The sequence below is a fragment of the Dysidea avara genome, chromosome 3 (assembly GCF_963678975.1).
Source record: "Dysidea avara chromosome 3, odDysAvar1.4, whole genome shotgun sequence".
Lineage (NCBI taxonomy): Eukaryota > Metazoa > Porifera > Demospongiae > Dictyoceratida > Dysideidae > Dysidea > Dysidea avara.
In genome coordinates this window covers 44,843,861-44,862,521 of record NC_089274.1, presented here as the reverse complement: position 1 = coordinate 44,862,521, position 18,661 = coordinate 44,843,861, and the positions used below count along the sequence as shown (strand labels likewise).

General features: G+C 38.5%; 2 protein-coding genes across 26 annotated transcripts; both read left to right on the top strand.

The window, feature by feature from the left end:
• The first annotated feature begins 8,482 nt into the window (after nucleotides 1–8,482).
• On the top strand, nucleotides 8,483–15,249 carry LOC136251202 (uncharacterized). The gene is made up of 11 exons (XM_066043590.1): nucleotides 8,483–8,555; nucleotides 9,224–9,441; nucleotides 10,095–10,144; nucleotides 10,821–10,899; nucleotides 11,018–11,188; nucleotides 11,239–11,378; nucleotides 14,028–14,167; nucleotides 14,224–14,313; nucleotides 14,390–14,461; nucleotides 14,514–14,580; nucleotides 14,636–15,249. The coding sequence occupies exons 2-11, from the start codon at nucleotides 9,346–9,348 to the stop codon at nucleotides 14,790–14,792; spliced, it is 1,062 nt and encodes a 353-aa protein (XP_065899662.1). The 5' UTR covers nucleotides 8,483–8,555; nucleotides 9,224–9,345; the 3' UTR covers nucleotides 14,793–15,249.
• Nucleotides 15,250–15,572: 323 nt separating this feature from the next.
• LOC136251204 (uncharacterized) lies at nucleotides 15,573–17,650 on the top strand. Of its 25 annotated transcripts, none has more exons than XM_066043601.1 (13): nucleotides 15,573–15,644; nucleotides 15,697–15,884; nucleotides 15,936–15,992; nucleotides 16,044–16,100; nucleotides 16,152–16,208; nucleotides 16,260–16,316; nucleotides 16,368–16,424; nucleotides 16,476–16,532; nucleotides 16,584–16,640; nucleotides 16,692–16,748; nucleotides 16,800–16,845; nucleotides 16,903–16,943; nucleotides 17,343–17,650. In XM_066043601.1, the coding sequence occupies exons 2-13, from the start codon at nucleotides 15,770–15,772 to the stop codon at nucleotides 17,495–17,497; spliced, it is 813 nt and encodes a 270-aa protein (XP_065899673.1). In that variant the 5' UTR covers nucleotides 15,573–15,644; nucleotides 15,697–15,769; the 3' UTR covers nucleotides 17,498–17,650. The 25 variants fall into 25 exon arrangements, with proteins under 25 accessions (XP_065899673.1, XP_065899666.1, XP_065899679.1 ...); XM_066043594.1 differs by having other exon boundaries at nucleotides 16,800–16,853; nucleotides 16,902–16,943; XM_066043593.1 differs by having other exon boundaries at nucleotides 15,589–15,644; nucleotides 15,697–15,751; nucleotides 15,825–15,884; nucleotides 16,800–16,943.
• The last annotated feature ends 1,011 nt before the right edge of the window (nucleotides 17,651–18,661 follow it).

Sequence of the window (18,661 nt, the reverse complement as noted above, 5' to 3'; positions counted from 1 at the left end):
ACTGAGGCTGCACATTTTTGGAAAATAAAAATAAAATAAAAAGGCTAACTGTAACTTAAATAACACCAGCGTGGCAGCCTAGTTTGTCACTTTCTTCTGGTAGAAAACGATACAAATGTCTTAAAATCACGTGATTTTTTGTTGCAGCAGTTCGTAGGGTTCTTCATATGCCAAGATATTCACTCTCAACATTAGTCCACCATCAACTCAAAGTATTGGTGGTTTGATTTTATTGGTTAGTTTGGCCACTCCAAATAAATTCTCTGTTTCCCGTCCACCGCCCGCATCTGGTTACTGCCAGCTGGCTCTAAATACACTGCCCTCCATCGCTATCTCCCAACCTCATGCTGCTTATACATGTTTTACTCATGGACTATTTAGCCGTTGGCTGTATGTAACACGTACAGTCCCTGATACATCTTCTAGTTTCCAGTCACTCGAGAAAGCCTTATTGACAAAGTTTATTCCAGCCTTGACTGCCCTTGACCCTCCTGGTGCTCTTCAACGTTCGCTCTTTGCCCTTCCAACTAGATTTGGTGGTCTAGGCATTGTTGCACCTGATTCTTTATCATCTATTGAGTTTTCTGCTTCAATGTATGTCACAGCACCCTTACGATCACTCATTTTATCACAGAATTTTGGCTATACTGCCGATACTTGTTGTAGCCTGTACTCCCGTAAGCTTGAAATTAAACAATCCAAGACTATCAATTTGTCCACTCTTTCTAAGGAACTGTTCTCTAAGCTTACTCCCACTCTTCAGAGGGCTGTTACTTTAGCACAGGAAAAGGGTGCTTCTAGCTGGCTTACTGCCCTACCTGTGCAGGAACATGGTTTCTCCCTACACAAGACTGCCTTTCAAGATGCCCTTGCTTTGAGGTATGGCTGGATGCCCTCTCGTACACCTTCCCACTGTGCGTGTGGTACCAACTTTTCTGTTGATCATGCCCTATCTTGTCCAAAGGGTGGATTCCCTTCAATACGCCACAACGATGTGAGGGATATCACAGCTGAATTATTATCTGAAGTGCCATGATGTGGAGGTTGAGCCTCATCTGCAGCCTCTAAGTGATGAAAGGTTTCAACAGAAGACTGCCAATGCTCAGGATGGCGCACGCTTCGACATTGCCATGAATGGATTTTGGGGTGGTCGTTATGAAAAATGTTATACGGACATCAGAGTTTTTAACCCACTTGCACCATCCAACAGTGGAACCACCCTTCAGTCATGTTACAGGAAACACAAAATAACAAAGAAGAGAGCTTATGAGTTACGAATCCGTGAAGTGGAACACAGTTCTTTTACCCCTCTAGTGTTATCTGCTTCCGGAGGAATGGGCCATGAAGCCAGTGTATTTTACAAGAGATTGGCGAGTTTATTGTCTGACAAATGGAATGACCCTTATTCCACAGTACTAGGATGGATTAGATGTAAATTGTCATTTTGTTTGCTGCATTCAGCAATCCAATGCATTAGAGTAGCGTGATCTTCACAAGGTCATTACATCAAAAGTGCTCCTGTGGTCTTGGTGCAATCAGAGACTCAGTTTTTGATTTAATTGTTTAACTGTTTATTTGTATGTTCTAATCTTATTTTCTTTATATCTTCCAAAAAAAAAAAAAAAAAAAAATATATATATATATTCCATTATTCCGTATTCTTCCATTATTTTCCGCATACTGATAGGCTCAGTAAAACTATCTTGAAACAGTGTCAGCTTACGTGTCAGCAGTGCAATCAAGTCAGCACAAACTTCACGTTTGTGTTATTTTTGCAACTTACAAAGGAAGGAACAAGCTTAAGCATGTTTTTATGCAGCCTTTTTGGCTGTGTCAGGCAAATAATGGCTTGAAAAGCTAGCCAATCTTATAATGAAATAATGGAAATGAACCGTCCTCCCGCATGCAAGTATGCCTGAGTCCAGGACGAAACAGAGAATTTATTTGGAGTGGTCTTTCTGGTGGCAGCACGATCTGTGCTGGTCTCGCGTAGCCAGACCCTTTCCGCGCAGCCGCTTATCGATTGGAAATTGTAGGCGCGGCGCTTACAATTTCCAATCGATAAGCGGCTGCGCGGAAAGGGTCTGGCCACGCGAGACTAATGGTTGACACATCAGTGAGACAGTCTCCAACAGCAAGGATTTATCAGATTTGTTTACTTCTGCAACTTTAACAACTAGGGGTCACAATTACAAGTTATTTAAACCTCAAGCAACATCAAGAGTGAGATCTACTTTTTTCACTGTACGAGCCATCACGCAATGACTGGAACAGTTTACCCAATCACATAGTTAATGCACCCACACTTAATGATTTAAAAAATTTTCTCGACAGTGGCTGGTCTACTTTATTGTATGATTATTTAGTTAACTATTATTGTATATAAGTTTTTGCTATGTGGTTGCCAATTTGTTACTTTCTTTTTGTACAGATCAGTTTTTGCTATGTAGCTAGTTGCCAATTTGTTAAATTCTTTCTTGATGGACTGCCCTTGCCTAGACTTCCACCCCCAGCACATAAATGGCCTGTGCTGGACAAACCGGGACTTTCTTAGTCCACGGCAAACTGAGACTGCCCGAATCAGCTCCACAGTTGGGGGAGTCTTAACATAGTGACCGATGGATGAGCGGGCGGGTATCACTCTTTTCACCCTATTTCATAGCCCTACAGAACTTAGACAAAAAACGGTGAACCAAAAAGGCGAAAAAAAAAGTGCAGTATTGAAGGAGGATCGAACCCAGGATCCCAGTGTGATGGGCCAGTGTGCTACCGATTATGCTACCGCTGCTACCTCCCTTGTTTCCCTTCTTTTGTATCTTATAAATGTGACTAACGAAATAAGCTTTATATAGTAAGAAGAACCTAACCCTAAAGGTGAAGAAGAAACCAAAGCTGAACTCTAACCCTAACTCTAACCCTAACCCTAACGCTAACACTACTAGACGCTTCCCCTAAAGTCTACTACTCGTGGCAACTACTGGACGCTTCCCCTAAAGTCTACTACTCGCGGCAACTACTGGACGCATCCCCTAAAGTCGACTACTCGCGGCAATTACTAGATGCGTGCCCTAAAGTCGAAGAGAGAGAGAGCAACAACTACAGTAGGAAGTCTGGATGCTTTTGAGCTTAATATTACGTAAGGGTTATGAAAGGTGGTGAAAAGAGTAAAACCCATGAGGGGGCTCCGCGGATGCATTGTATGGAGGACCGCAAGAGAGAAAAAGATAGACAGTACCTTAACCACCCCATGACAACAGAGTAATCATCGCCCCACTTATTTGAAAGTTGATGAGCCAAGCGTTGATAAAAAACAGAAGCCTCATGAGCCAGACCACCAGAGGCAGACATTACCAGGGAAGTAAAAGAGGCATGCTCCTCCTCACGAATTCTCTGAGCATACGTACGTTTCTTAATGTTCTCGTGCCTCCGATAACAGGAGGCCAGTGATGAGGACGCATTAGAAGCAGCCAGAGGGTTGAACACCCGCAAAGATTTTATCGGACTAAGCATACTATTGGCTGTAACTCTTAAGCTTTTAATCACGCAAAGCTGATCGTTGGAGGATAATTATTGCTTATTGTAGCCTACCTTTTGGTACAATAACCTAAGCTGCAGGATTTCCAGGAAGTGAGTGGCAGCTGTCCGAACATCGTATTGTCCGATAATTGATACTTTTACACTATTTCCGAGATTTGAATATCGATCACGTGAGTGCCTATTTCATACATTGGATTGCTCTATGCGTTTACTGGGCGAGATAGCCGTATTGTTAGGTGTTTATAAGCTTTGTATCCTTGTTGTTGGAAACTGTCTCACTGATGTGTCAACCATTCTGGTATTTGTTTGCAAAAATCGCGTCATTTTGGCCGAATTCCAGCATATATATGGCTCAGCCAGATGGCTAACAAGCTTCAATTATAACCATACTCCGCATGCAGGTACTTTACCTAGTACTGGTCATTGCTGACCCACGGTGCAGTTGCTGCTCTGTTTGTCCTGTGCTCCAGAGGAAGAAGCATTTTGTCTGTCGCCAAAAAGCTGCACAGATCGTGCTGCCACCAGAAACTGACCAATAAAATCAAACCACCAATACTTCGAGTTGATGATAGACTACTTGAACAATATTGAGAGTGAATATCGTGGCATACGAAGAACCCTACGAACTGCTGCAACGAAAATTCACGTGATTTTAAGACATTTGTATCATTTTCTACCAGAAGAGAGTGACAAACTTGGCTGCCACGCTGGTGTTATTTAAGTTGCACTTAGCTTAACATATGACAATAGTTATAGGTAGCTAGTTGATTGGAGGATATCGATTTTTCGCGTTGCGGACCCTACCATTGATATAGAGCAGCTGTCTAACCCACACTCCAGCCTAAATCACAGCATCTTAGTGTTATCCTGTCACATACTGCTGACAACTGCATGTGGATGACTACATGACACTAACTTGAGCTATGTCATATATAGTGGTGACTGTTCTATTTGACTGGCTGCTCTATTACTCAGTATTAGAGTTTGTTTTGTTAGTATTTTTGAAAGGGGGATCGAAAGGCCGGGACGCTGGTGCCCACAAGACGTTACACGAATTAAGGACCACGTGCAACTGCAAAACAATGCAATGTTCAGAATTATATGTTTAAGAATAGGTCATGCATTACTCAAATTTCGCTTCACTGCTTCAGGACTCGTATTTAGTGCGTTTTGATCAAGACGTTGGACTGGGAAGCTGATAGTGAAGATTTCTTTGGGGGACCATCTGCAGCAACTTTACATGGTCCGGCCGGACTACTTGAGGCGCGGTAGTTGGTCCGGCCGGACCACTTGCGGCGGGGGACCACCTGCAGCGTGACAAACCACACAGTTGCAAAATACAAGGGGGTGTCGCTCCAATAGGCTGTACTACGATCTGCGACCGCGGTCAAAGCTGGTCAAGATCGATTTTCGATTTTGACCGTTGACTTTCATCGAATTTTTGTCTTGACCATGGACCTGGTTCCGTTTATTTTCGCTATATTTTCGTGCACTACTTACTCGCGAAGCTTTGACCGTGCTGGGAAAACAGTTTGACCGTTGTTCTTCGTCGCGAAAAATCGGCCTTGTTTATTGACCTTTAGCTTTGACCGCGGTCGCAGATCGTAGTACAGTATTGGAGTGACACCCCCTTGAAATACAAACACCCGCTTCTCGCAGTAAATGTCAGGATATAAACTGGGAAATTGTTTTTCTTAATGGGTTATAACCTGACCATATTGCAATATATTGCTACCGTATTAATCCTATATTTAGCTTATTATAAGAGCAAACTAGTCGGTCGAGTCCCTGAGGTATCCGTGCACGTATCATCGCCCACATTGGTCCTGTCCGAGTGAACCACCGACCCGTGTAAAGCAGTCACCACCTGGCAAGTAAGTTTATTGTAAACATTTAAACAGCTCTACACATAGCTACGTATAATAATGAAGAGCTTATGCATCTATCAATGTTAAGCCCCACTACCCCCCTCCCAGGGGATTAGCTAGTGGGGGATTTTGGCCCGATTTGATCAGAAATTTTGTCCCACTAGTGGGGCATTTGACCATTCGAAATTTTAGCTTGCAAGCTATAAGAATTAACCTGTTTCCTAAAATGTATTAGCTACAGCCATACTGCATGGAGGTTTGACCACCAGTTGTTACCCCATGGGTGGAGAATTTGATTTTTCCAAAAGTCAAATCCCCACCATTTTCCCCACTGCGCCCTGAGGGGGATAACATTGATAGGTGCATTAGCTATAATTGTATTTGGTTCGTGACTCGTGACTCACTGACTTTGACATGGAACTGTGGAACCAAGTACAACACTACACTACACTGAAAGCTACAGTCTCCTCTCAGTCTCTTTGCTCTGAAGAGAGTGGAAGAAAGAGTATACCAGAAATAGCTCAATGGGTGGAACAGTGTGAGGCAAATATTCGAAGTGAAAATTAAGTCAGTATTTCTTGGTAACTAATAGCTACTCATTGTTATTCAAAAGACAAACACAAGTTCACAAAAAACAAGACTAAAATTGGTTTCTAGTTGTGCAACAAAGGCTTAATGCTTCATCATAAAGTGATGAGATGTGGTCACATGTGACTGTTAGCTGTTAGTAGTAGTTGTGAACAATCACAAATTAATGGTACCAAGAGTTCATAATATATATACTGAGGAGAGTATCCTACTCCCATATACCCCTGTAGAAGGGTGTATCGTAAAGTGAAGCTGTAACGACAAGATGTTGTGGTTTGTGACATACAAGAAGCCATAAAAGCACACGAATCAATGCCTTACTACACAAGTGAAGCTCAGAACCTGCTGTATTCGCGAATGAACTTTCAAGAAACGTCCATTTTGTTTGTCTACACCATGAACCTGTGCTTGTAGTCCAGTGAGAAGTGCTGGGAAGTAGAGTTAGTTCGGTTGCTAGCGACATTGTTAGGCACACGTACAATCGATATTATGTTTGATTAATGACATCATTAGTTTTACAAAAAGAATTGGAAGAACTTGGAAGTATTGCATTATCACTTTATGATACACCCTTCTACAGGGGTATATGGGAGTAGAATACTCTCCTCAGTATATATATTATGAACTCTTGATGGTACTTAAGCATGTTTTGGAATGTACAGAAATTGTGTGAGTGTCTTTATAATGGCGTAGCCTTAGCATTAGTAGCTTACAACAGCTCATCCCACCATTTGAACAATAATCGCATGCGATTATTATTTCATCACTTTTTGACAAAAGCACTAATTTATAAGCTTCATTGTGTAACTATGAACCATGTTTCTTGTGGGTTCACATTTGTCTTTTGCATATTAAAAATCATACTCAGTGATTATAAAGAAATACTGACTTTAATTTTTCACAGTGGAAACCCTTGCTAGTTTAGCTACTATAAGTTACTTCTGAAGGTAGAGCCACTTGTTCTTATATTCCTTAGTAATGAGTATAACAGTATTAAATTTAAAGCTCTTAGTGGTTACTTTTACAAACTTATCTGTAACTAAAGTTACATGGAATAATATCTGGACTAGTTATTTTTCTTTAGGTAACAACCCCAACTGTCGTCTGCTTCCCCTACCCTAGCTGCTCCTGTTGAAAATAGGAAAATGTAGGAAAGTTACAGGAGCTGATCGGGGGGGGGGACGGATGTGGTGGCTACTTTACTTTGGCATGCTAATCGAAGCATTAACAACTAAACTACTCATTATACTACAATCATGTAAAACTCTAATTTAGTACACACTTTTTGCTCATACAGTGTAGAATAAAAAACTTCCAAAAGCTTGAAACTAAAGAAGCCACCCCTTTCTGGAGATTTTGTCTAGTCCTTGTTTACTTTCAGCTTATGGATCAGAGGCTGTAATCATCCATCCAAATGCTGAAATTGAAAGGGCCTAAAAACCTTGATATATCTTTGGTGCCTGTAGCTAAGAAACATGGGTATTGGTATAATTGTGTTATTTTTGTTGATTTTAGGTGGCATTTTACCAAACTTTGTACTGGCATGTACATGCTGGGATTTATATAGTTGATCTAGCTAGATACATGTATGTATGAGCAATGAATCCAAGGAAGACTATTATAAAGAGGAAAAGTATTCCTCTAACACTTGTTAGTGTTGCTAAGAGATGTAAAATAAAGCACATTAAAGCACCTGTTAGAAGTTTCAGCGATCCTCCACTTGTTGAAGAGTGTCACTTTAACACTGATGATTCATCTGACCAAATACTAGATGAAAATAATGAAGGCACATGTTATGATGATCAACCAGATACAGAGCAGCAAACAGCTCACACAAAGAGGAAGCAAAAAGCAGCTGAAAAATGGCAAATCGTCCAAAGTGTTGCCTTAAATGGAGTTATTATGAATATGAGTGAACCACTATTGGATTGCACTATATGTGATAAATCTAGAGGCATAGTGAAATGTGATCAGTGCGGACCTCTTATGATTTACTGTAAGCAATGTGCTATTGATATGCACCAACATTCATTGTTTCACCATTTTGTGGAAGTTTGGGAGGTAGATATAGAAACATGCTTAGTAATTTACCTTTATAATATAAATGTACCAATAGGATGGTTATTTTCAGCCACTTGAACTGCCACTGTGAAAAATGAGGGATATAAGATGGTATTTCCAGTGGCTTATTGAATACAAAAAAGCTTGATATAATCTGTATTATACTAACAATCACATGTAAGGCTTTAGTTACTGTGTTAAACATACTGAAACCATATATGTGATGGTATAGCGTGGACATTATACTAGATATAAGCTATTTCAGGTAATGTGGTAAATAAACTGAAACCATATATGTAATAGTATAGTATGGATTATACTAAAGTATAACATGAGTATAATACAGGATTTATATTAAGGCTTATTTGTATTCAATAAGCCACTGGAAATACCATCTTATATCCCACCTTTTTCACAGTGTGCCTGATGGCATTGTGCTTGATCCAAAGCCATGCTGTGAGAATATAACAAGGAGAAGCATTGTATGTTTTAGTGTTGAAGGTATGTAGTATGCTATTTATATAACCAATAAACAGCTAAGTAGCACATATGTAATAATGGAACTTTTATTTAAAATACTGGCATGTATCCCATATTGCAATTCAATGTTACTTAGCAAATTTTGGGCAGATCTTTGCAATACTACATTTTCCAAATCAAACACCTGATTTTGGAAAACCTACCTTTTTGGCATATAAACAAGTTTTGAGATAACACCAGAACGAGATGGCTACACTGTCTGGCAGCTAACAATTTTACACTAACTTTATCTTAAAACTTGTCGGGTTTGCTTTCTAGAGACGGGTTTCTGTGAGCATATCAAAGTGCATTTGTGAGGACTTGTGATACAGCAATGGCTACTCATGAAAAAACCTATTTAAAATGACAAGAACTCCTACAGGGAGCTCCTTATACTGTAGATGCTCTGAAAGGGCATTAAAGCCTCCATCTTCAGGGAAAATTTCACTTGCATAGTTACCAAGGCTGGTGAGGTATTACCATTTTAAAGTATTACAAAAATGTTTACCATTGTGTCAAAAGGTATAGGTTTTCCAAAATAAGGTCACAATTTTGTTATGTTAATGTCAGGCTTACTTTAGAAATTTTGTGGCAAGAATTCAGCAAAAGATGATTGCTCACACAAAAACCTCAAGTATTTCTTCATACAGGATCTCCACGTGTTTTGAATTTTCCATTTTGCTCCTGTAAGTGTGATGCACTCAAATTGATTGGATTTAATTACTGGCCTGGAACTCCTGTCTATCCCCAAGTAGCCTTTACATTTGAATTTATGGATCTCCTTGAAGCACTGTTGCTTGAGTGCCATGTAGCAGTACAGGACTTTACACAAGCATGGTCCTATTTGGTGACAAAGAAACTGATTAAAGTATGTGAAATTTATTCATATAGGTATAAAAGAGCACTACTACACTAATGTGCAATTATTTTTAACTCACATTTTTTCAGGGATCTATGTAAGTACAGTGTGTATATGTAGTAGTGATACATGTACAGGGTCGAATAAAATTCTTATTATATCAGACTAAAGTAGTTATGTAGCATTATTAGTACACTTCTCAACATATTCTGCCAATGCATCTGTTGTGATAAGGAATGTGTATGCGGAATTCTAGCACCTGCAATGTAACACTACTAGCTTTTAAAAAATAGTTGGATGGGGAGCATCTTAAACAGTGTCTGTAAGCTTTCTTTCTGCCCTGTACTCAAGAGGTAATTGTAATTATTGCATCTCTGTGCACTGGAAATAAAAGGTGAGCCAGTTTGCCTTCTGCACTAAAAGGAATGTATACCACTGTAGAATATGAGTATTTTGCATGCTCCACTAAACACAATACCACAATTTGGGGCATTTAGGACTATCCGCATCAAAGGCGTTGTAGTTAGACAATTCCACATATCTGTTAGGCAAGTCCAGCACAGATAGTGTTACCTTAATTACTTTATACATGGACATAAATTAGTGTGCTGTGTTATTATGTTTACATAGTAGATTAAGCTATGTAATTTATAATTTATTAGATGCCATGCAATCTGTATCCGGTATTGATTGATTCATTTGAAGAGTACAGGTACATTAATAAATTCTGCATACTGTTTTTCCACTTTTAAATTGTTGGAGGAAGTGTTAGATGAAATTTATAATCTTACATTATTCAAAAGTCTAATTTAATTCAGTTATAGCTATATATGATTTCTGAAGAAAAACGTAGGTACGGCATTATGTAGCAGCAGCTATTTGGCTACCATTCAGTAAATTATATAATCGGAGAGAACATAGCCATGCTTAGCTGTATTTGGTGGTACATTCCACTAAATGAATGGGGCATGCTAATTGGCAAGTGCAAATATTATTTTCTATTCCCTGATTGGTGATGGATAGCTCCTGAATGTTAAATCATATACTGGTTTCTGATCATATGACACGGAGGCTGAAGAATTAACTGGCTGCTTATTACTCCTTCACCAAAGTAGCTCCTACAAACTGAGAAAGAAAAATATGTAGAGACAAACTTACAAAGTAAAAAAAAAATTATGTACACTTTTGCTGATTGCAATCGAAAGAAGAAATTCTTGTAGTTACACAGTACAGTGTTTATAAGCATAGCAATAGGACACATATCTTGTTGTTTACAAATGAGTTCTTTTGGGCAGTGGGAAAGAAAATTGTTAATGGTCGTATGCATTACCTTAATAAGCAATGCATTATTGTAAGAATCCAAGATTATGTATTGTATTGATCTGCAGGCATTTCCGGAGACGCCTCCAAACTTTAGAGGGAATACATGTAACTCCATTAGATCACTCATGCCCAGCTTGTTCTACGGTACAAATGCCATTTGCAAATATCTGTGTGGATTGTGTAGTGCATTATTGTAGAATTATGTACATATGAAATAAAATTTAACCTTTCGCTTATTCTTTAATTTTGGTTGGACATGTAGGAAAGTGGAGCAGTGACAGTGTCAATAGATGCCATATTTGGCCTTTGTCGGAAAAAGTCAGCTGGCAAAAGTGTTCAGGGTCCACTTAGTGGAAAAATGGTATTTGAACCTCAGGATGAGGTGAATGCTTTTGTGTCATCTCATAGTCAATCACGCAACTCAAGTTCACAAGTATGTGAATGACTCTCGAATCATGCTATATGCATTTACTTGGTTTGTAGGGTTTGTGTAATAACTTTTTAGCTGGAAATGAGTTGCGATCTAGCAAACGATACAAAGCATTAGATGAAACTGCTGTTATGGGAAGTATTTGCCGTCATGAAGTTCCATTGAGATTCTTTAATCTATTTCACGGAGAAAGGTAGTAATGTGGTGTAGAATTTGAATGATATTCATTTGTATTAAATATACACTAACAGGATTAGTTATGCAGTGTACATGATGCACTGTTTGCAACAATTGTTTCCAAGCCATGACATTAAACTGTTGTACGATGTGTCTTGTACACTACAAAAGCACCTTCAGGTTTGCTGGATTAATTCATTTACAATATTTGTATTCTAAGTCAATGATGCAGGCAAACTCTTGTGATGACTTATTGTCAGTGTTTCATCTAGCAATTCCTATTTTTCATTGCTTTGGTCATAAACTCAGTTGCCAGGTGATGATTTGTGTGCTTTTGTAAACTACCATTATGTATTCCTCTGTCTAGTTCACCCCATAGTTGAGCCTACTTTTTCACTCCCACATGTAGTCTTTGCACACCCCAGGGCTCAATTGTACTGGTTGGTTTGGCATACTTGCTGTATGCAGCTTTGATAATACATAAAATGGAATGAAATTAATGGTGTAGATTACTGGACTTCCTTGTTTGTACTGTCAGTTATTGCTCAGTACATGAAGTTAAACGGGATAGATTACTGGACTTTTTTATTTGTTGTCATCGTAAATGCCACCGTGACTTCCTGACTTAGCACGTGCATTGGTATAAAACCTTGTGTTGTTGTACCTCGTGTTGCTACCAGTTTCTGTTAATGGAAGATATGAACCATGGCTGACAACGATAGAGACACTACTGATGATGTTAGACAGTGTAGGAATGTTAGAAGGAAATTGTACAGAATGCACAGAGCTGCAGAAACCCCTGAGCAGAGTGAAAAATGAAGATGTAGGAAACCACATATGCTCATATTTCTCGTTATTGAGATACTAATAACATGATTTTAAAACATCGCTAATAGCTTACAGAGTCTTGCCCCTCAATATCGTTAACAACTGTCTACTTGTAGCTACATACATGTGTTACTGTACCTATTATGGTACACTTCAGTTCGCTATTTAAAGTTGACCAGAAATACTGGTAATTTAGCTTGGACCAAGTATCGTAAATTATTAAAGTAGCATTGTGACTAGTGAGGCTTTTATACGCATTATTACAGGTTTTTGCAATTGAATTCGTCGCCTTTGCAATTGAATTCGTCCCGTTTGCAATTGAATTCGTCGGTATTGCAATTGAATTCGTCGGTATTGCAATTGAATTCGTCCCGTTTGTACTAGTAATAGCATGGGTAGCAGTGAAATTTGGGATAAATATCACGAGTGTTGTATTGGAAATGGGGATAAATTTCACGAGGCGAAGCCGAGTGAAATTTACCATTTCCAATACAACAAGAGTGGTATTTATCCCAAATTTCACTGCTACCCATGCTATTCCCAGTTAATACCATACTCGCTGCATATGCTGCATTAGCTTTGCTATGTACGCAATTTGTCACTATGTACTAAACACGCTTCGACACTAATTGGCGCTACATTGTTAACATAAATTCTAGCCAATGAAATTGCAATTACAACTTTTTCACTGCTGTCAGTGAAATACGGGATAAATTTCACTGCTACTATTGAGACTTTTGTACGGGCAGTGAAACAGGTATGGTATTAGCAATTGAATTCGTCGGTTTTGCAATTGAATTCGTCGGTTTTGCAATTGAATTCGTCGCTTTTGCAGTTGAATTAGTCGGTTTTGCAATAGAATTCGTCGCGTTTGCATTACAATTCGTCATAAACAAAACGGCTCCAAGAAACCAACCCGTTCATTAAGAGATGAACTATTTATGCCTTGGAGAGTTACACTTGAGACACTAGAAGGTAATTGAAGCTGGTAGTACGCGAAGTTGATAGCTGTCTGACAAGTTAATTAGCTTGCTCGCGAGTGACCACACCCATCGCGAATGGCGCAGTAGAGTTTGGAATGTTGTTGGAGAGGCTGTAGAGGAAGAATTATTGCCTTATAAAGAGTTGTTTACTACTGTTGTACTTGAACAAGTTCTTGTAGCAGCTGCTACATCATGTTTTCATGTTTGTTCCAGCTGCCATTCTTGTTTTGGACGAATTTAACTGCAAAAGCGACTAATTCAATTGCAAAAGCGACGAATTCAATTGCAAAACCGACGAATTCAATTGCAAACGGGACGAATTCAATTGCAAAGTCGCCGAATTCAATTGCAAAAACCTGTAATATGATTGCTGTTAAATTTAATGACCTTTGCTCTTTATCTTCCAGACAGTTCTCATTTTGTTCTGTTCTGCTAAAGAGACCGCCCTTACTTCATTTCGTTTCCCTTGAAATTGAAATGCACTATTTATCTGAAATAAGATCCCATTGACTATGTTTCATTTTCCTTTTTCAAACTAGACGTGCTGTTAGGACTTATATTTTTGGTGCCATATGATTATTAAATTATATTTTATATACTTTTATATGTGTTGTATTTTGTACTTTGCTTACAAATTTTCAGTGTATTTTGTCTGGTGCTGTTGCCTTTTGTTTGAAGTAAACTAGCTATATTTTCATGAGTAAGTTTTTGGGAAGTACCCTCAAAACCTTATGGTGTCACCCCTTCCATTTGGATGAATATAAATTCTGTCAAGTTGAAGGGAGCAACTGTGTACAAATATCTGATATCTAGATCCAATTTAGCCCTTGTATTATTGAAAGCTTTGGACTTAGTGATGGTGAGGGCATGGAAAGGATGTGGTCTTTTTTAAGACCATTTAGTCGGATGACCAAAGAAATGGGACCATCTCATAGAATTGATGTTCTTAGTGATGCTATCCTCTATTATGGTCAGAAGGGAATAGACAATATCGGTATGATAGTTATGTATGTTTTGTTTGATGTGCACTGTAATGCTAAAAATTACCAGGTAAGTTGATTTGTAAGAAGTTCCATCGTGCACAAAGTTTGAAAGAAGAATCTAACAAAGATTTAAATGATTTGATGCTTATGTCACCAGGTACTAGATACGTGTAGTATAAAGTTCACAATTAAGCATTCAATATAATTTTTGTTTGCCGACTTTTAAATCACAGTTCAGTTTTCCATGGCTGATGTTGAAAGGTGGGAAGAGGAGGAGAGATCTCAACTTTTACAAGATTCAAGTGGTATATCTGTGAGATACTGCATGTATGTGCAGATTACTTGCATGTGCTCTAGCTATGAATTTATCTGAGAGATGGCAAGCTAAGTATGTCAAGCTAATTGATATGCACGAAGAAATTAAGTACGTATGCTCTTTCATCTCTAGTTCTTACAATATGTGTCCTACTTTTGTAAAGGTCTTCTATTACTTCAATCAGTACGGTTGAACCAAGTTCTCCATTGTTTGTACTGCCTTCTCAACTTTTAGAGTGCCTTACACAGTGTGAGGACAAGCTTAAAAGTTTAGAACAAGCAAATGGTGTCCGTCAAAGATGGTCTACATCATCTACTTAGTATCGGGAAGCTAAAGCTTTGGTTGCATCTGAGCACAGAATGTGTCTTTTATTAAAACTCGAGCAAGCAGCAAGAGAAAGATGGTTTTTACTTACCTTAAAGGCAAAATATGCTGGTACAGTTTAATGCTTTCATTCCTAGCTATAGGTCGCCTTACTTTGCTAAGATTATTTATTTGTATGCATATAACAGATTTGTGTCCTTCAATTCTATCCACATATCATAGTGTCCCATTGAAGCTATGTACAATATCATTTATTTTTGCTGTAGATGGACTTGCGATTGCTTCTCGTTTAAGTAAGCGAGTTAGTGCAGGCAATAACCAAATTAAGAAGATGTTGAGATCTTTTAGTGAAGGTTTACCGGTGGAGGATCACATGATTTGGGAAGCTGCAATTAATATCCATTGGAATAGCTATACAGTTAGCCTTGCATCAATTGCTACATCGATCCCAATAGAGGTGAAACGTGAAGCCGTACAGAAATTTAGGACTGCAAAAAGGTCACTGGAAGAGATAGCTTTACTAAAAGATGAAATGAGAAATTGCTTGGAATATTATAAGAGGCAGATAGCATCTTTAAAGAGAAGCCAAGAAGAAATCCATTTACAATTACATGAACAAGAAAAAGATGTAGAGAAATTATCTGGGTGCTACTGCTTGATATCAAGAAAGTTACTGATTTTCAGTACCAAATTAACAGATTTGCTATCTTTATTCAGAAACATAGTCCCAGGTACTTGTTTCTCCATCAGAACTTATAAAATAATGTGCTTTACAGAGGTTATACCACCTTCCATGGGCACATCATAGGCCAGTACGGAAAATCATTTTCCCCTGACCAGTTATACAGGTCTCTTACATTGATATTTTAGAGTAAAATTATTTGCATTTTTTATCTACAGATAATTCCAGCTCATGTTTCCATTTCCATTCAAATGAAACTGATCAGTTGCTTTGGTTTGTGTAGTACTGTGTATGCATGTGTGTTGTGTATGTACATGTGTGTGTTGGAAAGTTGTCTCACTTACAGATGAAGACCCAAGTGTCAGTGGAGCAGTTGGTAACAGAACTGAGGATGTTCAGCCAAGAGGTTAGTTGTGCTGTGTTGGGAACTACATATTTATCTCGTGTATTGATGCAGTGAACACTACTGTTGGTGGAGCAGTTGGTAACAGAACTGGGGATGGTCAGCCAAGAGGTTAGTTGTGCTGTGTTGGGAACTACATATTTATCTCGTGTATTGATGCAGTGAACACTACTGTTGGTGGAGCAGTTGGTAACAGAACTGGGGATGGTCAGCCAAGAGGTTAGTTATGCTGTGTTGGGAACAACATATTTATCTCGTGTATTGATGCAGTGAATACTACTGTTGGTGGAGCAGTTGGTAACAGAACTGGGGATGGTCGGCCAAGTGGTTAGTTGTGCTGTGTTGGGAACTAAATATTTATCTCATGTATTGGTGCAGTGAATACTACTGTCGGTGGAGCAGTTGGTAACAGAACTGGGGATGGTCGGCCAAGAGGTTAGTTGTGCTGTGTTGGGAACTACATATTTATCTCGTGTATTGATGCAGTGAATACTACTGTTGGTGGAGCAGTTGGTAACAGAACTGGGGATGGTCAGCCAAGAGGTTAGTTGTGCTGTGTTGGGAACTACATATTTATCTCGTGTATTGATGCAGTGAATACTACTGTTGGTGGAGCAGTTGGTAACAGAACTGGGGATGGTCGGCCAAGTGGTTAGTTGTGCTGTGTTGGGAACTACATATTTATCTCATGTATTGGTGCAGTGAATACTACTGTTGGTGGAGCAGTTGGTAACAGAACTGGGGATGGTCGGCCAAGAGGTTAGTTGTGCTGTGTTGGGAACTACATATTTATCTCATGTATTGGTGCAGTGAATACTACTGTCGGTGGAGTAGTTGGTAACAGAACTGAGGATGGTCGGCCAAGAGGTTAGTTGTGCTGTGTTGGGAACTACATATTTATCTCATGTATTGGTGCAGTGAATATTACTGTCAGTGGAGCAGTTGGTAACAGAACAACTGAGGATGGGTCAAGTAGAGGCTGTAAAAGTTGTGCTAGATTTATCATTTTCTTTGCTTTAGAACTGCTCGTTTCTTCTATGGCAAGGATTAATGATGAAGATGGTAATTTCCCACTAAACTGCTAATATCAGTATTTTGCCAATGATATATATATATATATCGATAATACATGTACAGATAAACTGCCAATATGGCATATATGTAGTATATTTTGTACTATGTATGTGTACATATGTGTAGTAAACTACTAAACTGCCAATATCTTATTATGTTGTAAACTTTAATTAATGAATACTGCTTAAGCATGAAGAAAGTTCTTGCATAATAAACCTCCGTTGATTATAGATGGACAAAGGATAAAGTTTTGTAAGCTGTTGTTCGTTATCCAGTTTAGCCCAAACTGTTACATTTCCATTTGACTTTTATTTGTATAATGGCTCAAATCATAGTACTGAATGTATACATGCATTGTCAAAACTGAACTACGTATTGTTATTGTAGGTAGTACATCACCTGAACTTAGTGACGATGATGAAGTTCTGTATAATGATGGTATTTCATCATATTTTAATGACGAGGCATTATCAGTCTCATGGGATGATGAGACAGATAGTGATGACTTCAAGACCTGTTGGCTCATTCATGGGAAGAAATGATTTAAAAGAATATGCAGAAAATCTACTAAGATTGTCTAAGAAAGAACTGTCTTGCAGCCGAACCAAAAAACACTTTGCTTTTAATGTACATAAGACAAGTCGAAGATCCACGCAATGACATGTCACAATATTTCAAAATATTTAACAGCATCTGTGAAAATAGGTTGTGTAACTTTTCCAGCTTGATTTGACTGATCACAGCTCCTCATATGTGAGCACCGTAATGCACAAAGCTATGGTGTTATGCTAGGGGTATTATAGATCAAATTTCCAGCTGGTGTATACCTCCTTCACCAGATTTTGCAAAGTACATATAAACCCCTTTTACAGATCTTGTCACATTAGTGTAGGATCTGACAAAGTTTTGTATGCACTTAATTTAGGAGAGTATATATTTCTCAATTGTTCTAGGGTAATTGACCCCAAGGGACAACATGAGATATGTGCCGAAGCTTTAATCCACTGTGAAATATGTGAAAATGACCACGCCTTTAAATTAAATGTACTCGTTTACCTGTATCTCCTAAATCCTTAGACCTAAACACATTTTCAGGTGTTCAAACCATTTAGATTGGTAATGTTCATTAGTAGAGAAATGGAGGAGGCTGAGGGACCATAGTCCTCCCACTTTTACTGGTTAATATTGTAACAAATACTCTAATAGAGCAGTCAACTATTGTGTTAGTGGTCAATATCTTTACAGTACTCTAGCTTACACAGTAGCCTATAAGCATATTTAGACATACATAGACACTTTTGTAATAGACCAATAAGAATCTATTGCATTTTCACCTTATACTATGTACTACCGGCTTCTACATAATTGACATAGCACATTTAAGTTTTTTCAATATTCTATTGATTCTTATAAATCCACTATACTGTTAAGTTGCAGTGTGTCTCATGTTTTTGGTGTGTTTGGCACCTATTTAGAAAGCCTTATCATTAAAAGTAGCATAAAATTATTATGTATTACCTACATACAGGCATCGTGCATGCAATGGTAAGAGATTCACTGGCTGTGGATAAAATTCTTTAAAATTATGGATAATACATGTACAGGAAGTAGTGATTTGTGCAAATCGAAGAGAACAAAAAGATCAGAGTACGTACTCGTCTATAGTGCAATAAGCACAAGCCAAACTTAAACATGATACTGAGGTC